The sequence below is a fragment of the Camelus ferus genome, chromosome 10, assembly GCF_009834535.1.
Source record: "Camelus ferus isolate YT-003-E chromosome 10, BCGSAC_Cfer_1.0, whole genome shotgun sequence".
NCBI classification, from domain to species: domain Eukaryota; kingdom Metazoa; phylum Chordata; class Mammalia; order Artiodactyla; family Camelidae; genus Camelus; species Camelus ferus.
The window spans coordinates 33,001,046-33,012,658 of record NC_045705.1 but is presented as its reverse complement, the minus strand read 5'-3'; the positions used below and the strand labels follow the sequence as shown (position 1 = coordinate 33,012,658).

The following is an 11,613-nucleotide window of genomic DNA, read 5'->3' as shown; positions in this document are numbered from 1 at the left end:
TTGCCAGGAGGGCACGCCAGATGCTCAGACCATCCTGCGAAATCTCACACCCTCCTTGCCCCCACCCTCCCTGGCTCCAGCGCAGGCTGGATTTCAATCTGCATAATTCACCCCATTTAGAGAGGATGGGAGGGGGTGAGAACAGGAGAGAGCAGAGGACTGAGGAGAGGTTTTCCAAAGAGAAGAGGAAATCAGAGGGAAGGAGGCTGGGCCAGGAGGAGAGCAGGCTGCAAACCATAGATAACATTCTGCCCAGCACGGCAGGGGTCAATTTGGTCCACTTGCCCAGTGACAAGAAGGAAAAAAAAGTGGGCTGTAACTTAAAGATCTTAAGACTCACAAGTAAGGGGTTGGTCTGGAGGTGGGAGGAGGGAGTGACAGGCAAGGGAGGAGACAGAGGCTCAGGAGGGGGCAAGGAAGTGTCTTAGCTGAGGCTGGGGCAGGGCAGGAGACAGTGGAGGAAGTCTGCGGAGTGCGGGCATCCTCCAGGGTCCTGAGGATCCAGAGGCAGCTCCTCCTGCTGCTGGGAAGGGCCCTGGACATCTTCAGCCCTTGTCGCCTGCCCTCGGGGGCTCCAGCCAGAAGCTCAGGGCACTTGCTGAGTTGGTGACAGCCACGGAGCTGGTACCCCCGGGACCCCCTGCCCATCCTCTCTCCGCACCCCAGCATGGAGGAAGGTGGCGATTTTGACAACTACTACGGGGTAGACAACCAGTCTGAGTGTGACTACATGGACTGGAAGTCCTCGGGGGACCTCATCCCTGCCATCTACATGCTGGTCTTCCTGCTGGGCACCACGGGCAACGGCCTGGTGCTCTGGACCGTGTTTCGGAGCAGCCGTGAGAAGAGGCGCTCGGCTGACATCTTCATCGCCAGCCTGGCGGTGGCCGACCTGACGTTCGTGGTGACCCTGCCGCTGTGGGCCACCTACACGTACCGGGAGTACGACTGGCCCTTCGGCACCTTCGCCTGCAAGCTTAGCAGCTATCTCATCTTTGTCAACATGTACGCCAGCGTCTTCTGCCTCACCGGCCTCAGCTTTGACCGCTACCTGGCCATCGTGCGGCCGGTGGCCAACGCGCGGCTGCGGCTGCGGGTCAGCGGTGCCGTGGCCACAGCGGTCCTGTGGGTGCTGGCCACGCTCCTGGCCATGCCGGTCATGGTGTTCCGCTCCACCGGCGCCGTGCCCCAGGCGGAGAACAGCACCAAGGTGCAGTGCTACATGGACTACTCTGTGGTGGCCACCTCGAGCTCCGAGTGGGCCTGGGAGGTGGGCCTGGGGGTCTCGTCCACCGCCGTGGGCTTCGTGGTGCCCTTCATCATCATGCTGACCTGCTATTTCTTCATCGCCCAGACCATCGCCGGCCACTTCCGCAAGGAGCGCATCGAGGGCCTGCGCAAGCGGCGCCGGCTGCTGGGCATCATCGTGGTGCTGGTGGTGACGTTCGCGCTGTGCTGGATGCCCTACCACCTGGTGAAGACGCTCTACATGCTGGGCAGCCTGCTGCACTGGCCCTGCGACCTCGACATCTTCCTCATGAACGTCTTCCCCTACTGCACCTGCATCAGCTACCTCAACAGCTGCCTCAACCCCTTCCTCTACGCCTTCTTCGACCCCCGCTTCCGCCAGGCCTGCGCCTCGGTGCTCTGCTGGCGCCAGAGCCGGTGCGGGGGCGCCTCCCCCGGCAGCAGCGGGGAGAAGTCGGCCAGCTACTCGTCCGGGCACAGCCAGGGGCCCGGTCCCAGCACGGGGAAGGGCGGGGAGCAGACTCAGGAGAAATCCATCCCCTACAGCCAAGAGACCCTCGTGGTCGACTAGGGCCGGGGCCCCAGGAGCCTGGTGCCCTCCGCCCCGCCCCAGCCTTTGCCCCAGGTCTCTGAAGGTCAGGTCGGCAAGGACACCTTCTCTCTTGCACTTGACTCCCTTCCCCGCTCCCTGCCTCCAGCCCCCACCTGTGTCTTGTCCTCCTTTTCCCTCTGTTATTGTGCAGAGGTTTGTGGCTTAGTGGAAAGAGAATGAGCCCTGAGGTCCCATGCTCGGCCGGCCACTCAGTTTCTGGGAGACTGTCCTTTGCACAAGTCTCTTAACCGCCCCGAGCCTCAGTTTCTCCATTTATAGAAGACGGAGAAACTAAAGTGATGTGTGCATCCTGGCTCAATAGAAGTTCGTTTCCCCCATCCCATTTGGGATCTCCAGCTCTTTTTCTCCCCGTTTCTTTTAGTTTTCCCGCCCCTCTTCCTCCCTCCGTTTCCCTCTCTCTCTGCAATTTTTACTCTGAATCTTCACTTTCTGTCTCCCACCCTCTCTCCCACAGCTCGCCCCCTCCCTCAATCCCTCTGTAACCCCTTTAACCACCTTGTTCAGAAGGGCTCCTAGGGGTTAAGAATCCTGAAGCTCGCAAGCAAAACTCGTTGCCTTCAAATCTCTTTACCCCTTTCCCTGGGAGTCCCGGGAGGGAGCTGGGAACGGGCCGGGGCAGGAGGTGGGCTGAGTCTCAGAAGGAGTTACTGCTCCAGTCTCTGCAGCTGGGCGCATCAGAACTTCCCTCCAGATCGGATAAGTTTGCTGCAACTTCAGGCACTGGGGGAAGAGCGAACCCCAGGAGAGGACCTCCCTTCCTGCAGCCCCTGCACAATGACCACGAGATACACTTTCTACAGATTTCCTTGGACCCTTTCATCCATTGTCTGTTTTCATGGTGGGGACTGGGGGGCAATGGGGTTGATGGGGCAGCAGGCTCCTTGGTTTCATGATATGAATGGGGAGTTGGGGAGGGAAATGGACAAAGAGGAGCATCAGCATTTAGTCTAAATGCTGCTCGAGTTCCCTCCCCAAATCCTCACCCCTCCAGCCTCCTCCAGAGCCCTGAGCTGCAGGTCCTTCCCTGTCTCTCTGCCCCATCCCAGCGTCTCCAGGATGTTTTTCTCTGGCACTGGTGCCAGCTGGTACTTTGGTGGGGGTGGGGACGCTTACTTTGTGTGTGTGTACATATCTGTCAGCATGGATGAGGGTAACGTAAGAGCAGGGTGCCTGTGTCACTTGTCACTTGGATGAACACTGCCTGCTCTCCACCGTATCTCTGCTCTTCACCCAACGTCCTCAAGGGAAGAAGGGACAGTCTGAGACAATACAGAATCAAAATGAGCCCACCCCCGACCCCCAGTGGATTTGTGGGCTCTGACGGCTGGTCCGTGCTTGAAGAGAGAAGTCTGTGTTTGCACCCGGGGTTCCCTACAGGGAAATATCTCCCCAGAGCAGCTGGCACCCAAAGCCTGAGGCATTCCACCAGGGACTCAGGAAGTCCCTCTGCCGTCCCTATTTCCTCAATCCCTTTCCCACGCCTGCCAAACTTGCTTTGAATTTATGAGCGTTTCCCTCATCACCCTTCCTTTTTCCAGGGTCACTGGTTGTCTTCTTAAGGCAGGGGGTGGGGCGCACCTGCTTGCCATGGGGTAAAAAGCACTGGGTGGGTTTTATTCTCATCTCTCATCAGGATTGGATCCCTTGGCTTCTCCTGCTAGGTTGGGGGGCTGGGAACGGTGACTGAAGCAGCCACAGCAGGGCTGACAGCATGACGGCCACTCTGCCCGCCAGAAAGGCCTTGAGGATGGAATTGATGGCTGGGCCTTTGTGCACGGAGGGCGGGGTGTGTATATTCCGGGTTTTGTTCTTGGAGGGCTCTGGACGTGAAGGACAAGACACGATCTGTGGAGGCAGGAAGAGCCCAGCGTGATGTCAGTGGATGCTTGACCATGGCTGGAATGGGGCCAGCTCGGGGAGCAGGGGAGCGAGAGAAGGCCCCGGCCTTCTCTCCGCTTACCTTTCCCAGCTCCTCCCAGACTTCCACAGACTCACTTTATCTGCCCAGCGCTGTCCCCAAAGCATCCAGTCAAAGCTGGAGGAGGCTTCCAGAAGGGAAGAGGGTGCCCCTCTGAGGCCCCATCGATAGTCCTGGACAGATGGTGGAGGACGCCGCCTGCTGCCCCCCTCACCCCCTTCTTTGGAATATTTGTGCTATTTTCTGACCCTGTTAGTCCCTGTGGTTCATCAAATAAATCTTGTGTGTGTGTGTGTGTGTGTGTGTGTGTGTAACGATTGTGTCTGAAGCCTCTTCTCACACCAGCGTCTTGAGATGAGGAAAGGAACCCCAGTTTGCAAATGTTACAATGGGAGGTGGGGCGAGGGGGCTGAGGGGGAGCAGTGGGGAGAAGGGGGAAGTAAAAGGAGGCAAGTGGGAAACTGGAATGGAATCGAGGGAGCCAACGAGAAGATGGGGAAAATACACACCAGAGAAGGGGAAGGATGGGGAGGTGAGATGAGGGAAGACAAAGGAAATAAAGGGACAGGGAACAGCTAAGCTTTTGTGCTCTGAAGGGCTGTGGAACCAGTGGGCACAGATCTGGGGGGAACACCAACATTTCTTCCCATGGAGGTAGAGCTATCATTCATTCATTCATCCCTTTATTCATCTACCATCTGCACTGACTCATTCCTCCCTTCCTTCCTTCCTTCCTTCCTTCCTTCCTTCCTTCCTTCCTTCCTTCCTTCCTTCCTTCCTTCCTTCAACATCAAGTGAACATCCATTCAGTTTAGACCAGAAGTTCAAATGCCTAGCTTCCACTCAGAGTCAATCTGTATGGTTTTGAAAATATCCATCACCAGGTGTCACCCCAGACCTGTGGAGTCAGAATTTCCTGGAATCACCCCAGATGTCCATAATCACTAAAACCCCATCAGATGACTTCTGGGGGAGGCCAGGTTTGTGGCTGTGTCCATCCACACAGATTCGACCCGCATTAAAGTGGGCACAAGACTAGAGCGTCAGAGCCGGAGGAAACCAGGCTCTGGGTGGTCCCTGATTTGGAGGAGGAAGGGACTCATGATCCTTGGGGGGAAATGTTCAGTCCAGGGGTGGTCATGGTCTTCCATTAAGACTAATAAAGTTTGCAGATGACGCAAAAGCAATCGTCTCAGTAGAGTAGATAGTAGCGTCTTACCCCTGCAGTAAGCATGTTCCACGCATTCTCCCGTGAATCCTTGCAGCTCTCTGAGAGGGGCATTTTCACCTCATTTTCTGATAAGGAAGCTGAGGCTCAGAGAGGTTCATCAGGTCCCTTGACCAAGTTTACACAACTGGTAAGTGGAAGAAGAGACAGCAAAAAAGGAGAGAGAGAGAGACAGTGAGAATTGAGAGCAATAGAGACAGAGACAGCAAAAGAGAAACAGAGACGGAGAAGGAGGGAGGAGAGAAAGAAGGGCAGAGAGGGTGAGGAGGGGAGTGGGAGGGGGAAACCGGGAGGCAGGGAGGGAGCTGGAGGCCTGGGTGTCTGTGCTTGTCTTCCCTCTTCTGAGACACACCAGGGAAAACCTGCAGGGATTTACAACTGTAACAACAAGCCTTGAGCTTTGCTTTTCTTTTCTTTCTTTCTTTCTTTTTTTTTTTTTTAAAACATATGCTGTCACAGAATCTCACCAACTCTCCAGGGAAATTTAAGCTAAGTTATCCCCAATTCTAATTTATAGAGTTCTTCATGATTTTGTTTGTTCACACGTTTCTTCATTTGTTCACTCACTCATCTGCTTATTCAACTAGTCTTCATTTATTACCGATGTTCCGAGCTTGCTGGGCACAGGATCAAATGGGGAAGAGGACCCAGGGGGTTTCCAGTCTGCTGATGGAGACAGTTGGATGAGCAGGGACAATCGGCGTGGTGTCAGGTCTAAGGCAGGGAGTGTACGAAATGTTCTGAGGGCCTGGTGGAGACAATGAGTGAGTCCAGGCAGGGCGTCAGGGGAGACTAGAGACAGGGTAGCTGCCAGGAGCCCGCTCCGAGGGGTGGAGGGTGAGCAGTGAGTGGGGAGAATTCTCAGTGCAGAGGGAAACACTGAGATAAGAGGTGGGAGAGAGCCCAGCCCCTCGGAGGGCCTGGAAAGAGCGCTCATCCTTGTTTGCGCCCATCCCCACCGCAGCCCTGGGAAGGGAGCCAGGCAGAGGCACAGAGGAAAACGTGCCCAGGTCGCAGAGTGTGAATGAGGAGCAGACTGGGGGCTGGGACTAAATCCAGGTCTCTAGACAGTTTGGGGAGCCAGAGTTTTGTTTTTGTTTGTTTTTTGTTTTTTATGATTTCCAGTTTCTCTCCTCCCTGGGCTTGAGCTGTCTTCTTGTAAGATATCTGCCAGGGTCTCCTAAACAGGCACTGGGAGTTCTGGGCCTTGTTGGAGAAAGACGCTGAGAAGGTGCTGATGGATCCCTTGGGAAGACCAGCCCCGGAAGCCCGGGTGACACTCAGAGAGACAGGATCCAGATGGGACATCCCCGCCGTCTCATGCCGGTTCCACTGCGTCCAAACTCCAGGGAGCCCAAAGCCTGCGAGGCCTGACCTTCTCAGTTACTCTTCTCAGTGACTGCTCAAGTCACTTGTAAAGTGGCTTATAAAGCTGCTGCGAGCAATGCGTGGAAAGACGCAAAAGAAGCTTAAAATCAAGCTCACAAGAAAGGGGATTTGGAGACCCTTTGACTCTAGAAGTTTCAGTTCAGAGTTAGAGTTGTATCAAGCAATGTTCATTGATTTATTCATTTAACAAAATTTTATTCAATGCTTGTTGTGTGCCTGGAGCTGCCCTAGAAGCTGGGGATTCTCGCAGTCCTGGGCATAAAACTCTAATTTGAAAAGATACCTGCATCTTAATGCTCATAGCAGCACTAGTTTCAATAGCCAAGACACGGAAGCAACCTAAATGTTCATTGACAGATGACTGGATAAAGAGAATGTGGTATATATATATATACATATATATATGTGGTATAATATATATATATATTACTCAGCCATAAAAAAGAATAGAATAGTTCCATTTGCAGCAACATGGATGGACCTGGAGATTGTCATACCAAGCAAGCCAGAAAGAGAAAGAAAAATACCATATAATATCATTTATATGTGGAATCTAAAAAAATGACACAAATGGAGTTATTTACAAAACAGAAGCATACAGACATAGGAAACAAACTTAGGGTTACCAGGGGAAAGAGGGGGGAGGGATAAATTAGCAGTTTGGAATTAGCAGATACAAACTACTATACATAGAAAAAGATAAACAACAAGGTCCTACTGTATAGCACATAAAACTACATTCAATGGTTTGTAATAACCTGTAATGAAAAAGAATCTGAAAAAGGAATATATATATATGTATAACTGAGTCACTATGCTGTACACCAGAAACTAACACAACATTGTAAGTCAACTATGCTTCAATTAAGAAAACCCCCCCCTGCAGATTATGAGGTGAACCAGACAACATCCTTGTCTTCATGGAGTACATTGAAGAGTGTGCTAGTCTTATCTTCCCATTGAATAGATGGGTAAACCAAGGCTCATGGAGGGCAAATGATTTATACAAGTTCATACAGTGTGATGATGGCTGAGGAACTCAGGCTTCTCACTGCCAGACAAGAGCTCGTTCCATGGTTCCAGGCTTAGAAAAGAGAGAAGGTCTTCTATGGAGAATAGGGGAACAAGCAGAGAGGATCAGACGTGGACCGCTAGCTGGACAGTGGGCTGGTGCAAATGGGACTGAAGACGGTTATCCAATCATTTGTTAACTTCTTATTTGAGAAGAGTTTTAGATTCACAGAAAAGTTGCTGAGCTAGCACAGAGAATTCCTAAAAATTCCACATCCAGTTTCCTTTATTAATTACCATCTTGCATTAACGTGATAATTATACACAATTAATTGATACACTCCTCTTAACTAAGTCCCCATTTGATTCAGACTTCCTTACTTTTTACCTAATGTCCTTTTTGTTCTAGGACGCCATCCAGGATACCTCATGACATTTAATCACTGTGTCTCTTTAAGCTCCTCTTGGCTGCGACAGTTTCTCAGGCTTTGTTTGTGATGACCCTGACTGTTTTGAGGAATACTGCTTCGGTATTCTGTTCCACGTGCTTTTTAAACAAATCTATTTCTATTTCCATATACCGGGCACATGCTAGATGATAAGGATAGGGCAATAAATAATATACAAGTGATTCCTGATCCTTTGGAGTTTAAAAATGAATAATGAATTATGGTGTGACAATCTCCAGGTCCATCCATGTTGCTGCAAATGGCATTATTCTATTCATTTTTATGGCTAAGTAGTATTCCATTGTGTGTATGTGTATATATATATATATATACACACATATATATACACACCACATCTTCTTTATCCAGTCATCTGTAAATCATTGTAAGAGAGGTACAGGATGCTGTGCAGGCAGAAACATCCATCTTCTGGTGTGAACCTCCAAGTGGTCACAGACAGGGCTCCTTAATGCACTGGCTAAAAGCCCAGGTCCACCTTCAGTGCCCCCAGGGTTTCAATGTCTGGCATTTTATCCCATCTGCAAGGTCATCCCAGGGCTCCTTTTCTTATTCAACTGGAAACCTGGGGACATGAGACAAAAGCATATTTGTGTTCAATAGGTATCTTACCCCACGTTACTTTGTTCTTTACTATTTAGTTGTGTAACACATCTCTTGCCTACTTGAGGCTGCTTCCTGCGTGGACAGAGGAGAATCAGAAATGGATTCCCCAAATCTCCTTGCACTACCTTACTTGGCCAGCACCCTACTTCCCCATTTGATGTCCCCTGAGCCTTGGGGACATGTTTCTAGAAGAGCCCCGATCTGGCTGCACTGTGACAGCTCTGTGTACTTCCCTGTCTCCTCTGCGTTCTGGGCAGCTCCCCTACTGTGGGGGCTGTGTTTACACGTCTCTGTATTCCCAGTGCCTGCAATGTGGCAGATGCTCAAAGGGTGTTTGCTTAAATGATTAAACAACTCGATAAAGAAAGTGCAGGAGGGAAGTGAGAAAAACAGATTTTTATTTAAAGCAAACAAATCAATTGCTTTTCTTAAGAGCCCAGAAAGATGCAGTAAACAGAGGAGACACACTGGGATTGAGCAGTACTAAGATTACTAATCACTGACTCAATTAAACCAACTAGCCCGGTCCTCTTAGAGCTGCCCCTTGGGAACCACGGAGCCAGAACCCAGGACTGGTTGGACCATATTCCAGGGAGGGGGGCAGTTCTAATATCCTTGTGAGTAGAAATTCCTCTACTTAAAGCTTTGCAGTGACCCATTTCAGGGTTTATGTTGGAGATTATGTCTTCAAGTCTTTTTGGCCAGATGATGGTGTACAGGGCTGGTTGGCTTCCGGGGGAAATTATCTGTGAGCCAACGGGAGCCGGCACTGAGTCAAACAGTTTCTGGGAATCTATGTCTGGACATCCACCGTTTGTGAGGGAAGGACTGTCCTGATGGTGGGGATGTACCGATTGAATAGAAAATAAAACCTTGGACTTCCTCTTCTATAAAAATACTCAGGGAAACTTCTCTTCCAGTCCCAGAGAAAATCTGGGCTGGGTTTAAGGGCATCCAAGAAGACTTGGCAATATTTTTCTGGGTCTGGAATATGTCCATGAGTCCAAGGGGTCTGTCTGTATGATGTGGGTGAAGTGGCCTCTGATGACAAGAGAGAGGCCCAGGCTTCACTCTCGCTGGGTCTCTTTGGCAGAGAAAGGACTTTGGCAGCAGGGACAAGTGTTATCCCAAGGAGCCAGGATTGAAGAGCATCAAGGCCACCCTCGGCCTTAGGGAAAAGGACGCACCAATGGTGGTGGTTAGTGGGTTTCTAGGATGAGACCTGAGAGCCTGGAGGATCCTTGGGATCCAGTTGGCTGCAAGTCCTGCCTTGGGGTGCTGTCAGGTTGTCAGGGCCCCTGGAAAGTGGTGGCAATTCACTGTGCTAATCAGGGGCTAGTTGTATGTTTGGGAAAAGAAAGCAACACAGCAATTAGCAAAGATTTGACTAAAGATAGATGTTTCAGGCTGGAGAAGGAAGTGGTTTCCATTCTGCGTCGGGACCCCAGGCAGCCCAACATGCTGGTGTGAAAAACACAGCTCCACCGACCTGGAAAGCAGTGTTCCTACGTTCCCACTTCACTAGTGAAGAGAGTGAGGCTTTGGGAGGGTGAGCGACTTTCTTAACGTCATTCCTCAGTCATGGCTGAGTTGGTTGGTGTAACTCCCTTGACTTGCAGCCCTGCTTGTCACCAAGTTGTCTCCTTTCTATATTGCAAGTGGTTTGGGAAGGGATGATCGTCAGAGACAGGCATCCAAATATAGTGTCGACCTGTCCACCTGTGTCAGTGAGGACTTCTGTTTTCTTCAAAACCGTGACATTTGTGTTTCTGTTGTTCATTCTGTTAAGAGTTAGACAGCTCTTGTCTGAATCCTGCTAATTCTCCTCTTGTTTGTTTGCATCATCAAGACCAGTGCATCTTCAGATTCAGTGTATCGAAAAATCACAGGCAGTGTGGGCGTTGTTAAAATCCAGATTCTGATCCAGGAGGCGTACAGTGTGTTTTGAGTATCTTGTTCTAAAAGACGTCTGGCAATGGTGGATGAGGTGGGTCCAAGGAGCACACACAGAAGAGCAAAGATCTGGGGCACAGCACTCACCAGCGGGCTGTTTTCTCATCTGTAAAATGGAATAATACAGTAGCTACCCATTGGACTGTTTTGAAGTTTCCATGAAGTAATGTGTGCAACGGTGTTGCACAGCATCTAGCGTGTGAGAAGTAATCAGTCGTGTTTTCATCCATTAGGGCTGGCATAACAAAAATAGCATAAACCAGGTGGCTTATAAACAACAAACATTTATTTCTCACAGTTCTGGAGGCTGGTAAGTCCAAAATCATGGCCATGGTAGACTCAGTGTCTGTTAAGGACCCACCACTTCCTCATTGATACCTGTCTTCTCACTGTAACCTTATATGATAGAAGGGCAAGTAAGCTCTCTGGGGTCTCCATGAGGGTCCCACCCTCATGCTCTGATCTCTCCAAAGTCCCCATCTCCAAACACCATCACATTGGGGATTAGATTCCAACATATGAATTTGCTGGGGGGTACACATGCAGTCCATGGCAAATGGGTTTTAATTTTCTCCCATTCTGCATTTTCACCTCTTCTGTTACAAAAAGAGAGACTTGATGAACTTTCCACTGCAGAGGGCTTGGAAGATCTTTGCACTTAGAAAGAGAACATAAGGAAGAAAGGAGTGCTTAACTCCAGGACTGTGGCTGTTGGTAATTCTTCTCCTTGTGTTTAAAATATTCTTATCTTGGTGGTTACAACAAAATAAAACTGGACAATTTTGACATATAAAATTAATCTGGTCAGAGGTTGGCTGGGAAAGAAAGATTAAAAAAATACTGCATATATATATTTTTTAAATGTAAAATTCATAATATCAATAATCTTTCAAGTTGGTGTGAGTCTCAGCTTCTCTGTCTGGGAGAATAGGCAGCCTGCTATAATTCCACACTGATGGTCCAGAGACACAGATTCTGTTTCCAGCACTGCCTCCAACTAAGTGTGTCCCCTGGAAAGTCACCCCACCAGCCTGAAGATCAATTTCCCCAGCTGTAACATCAGGGCAGCCAACCCTTCCCACCGTCATGGATGACATTTTTGTGCTTGCGTATGGCCCTAGATCCCAGAGTCGCCCTCAGTGCAGCACTCTGGGCAGTTGTATCAGTAAATGCAATTCTG

At 50.1% G+C, this 11,613-nt stretch overlaps 1 protein-coding gene across 1 annotated transcript; it reads left to right on the top strand.

Moving 5' to 3' along the window:
- The first annotated feature begins 378 nt into the window (after positions 1-378).
- APLNR (apelin receptor) lies at positions 379-4,076 on the top strand. The gene has a single exon (XM_006172928.3). The coding sequence runs from the start codon at positions 668-670 to the stop codon at positions 1,817-1,819; it is 1,152 nt and encodes a 383-aa protein (XP_006172990.1). The 5' UTR covers positions 379-667; the 3' UTR covers positions 1,820-4,076.
- Positions 4,077-11,613: the final 7,537 nt, after the last annotated feature.

Coding starts and splice junctions, on each gene's coding strand:
- APLNR (XM_006172928.3), top strand. CDS start 668: ATGGAGGAAGGTGGCGATTTTGACAACTACTACGGGGTAGACAACCAG.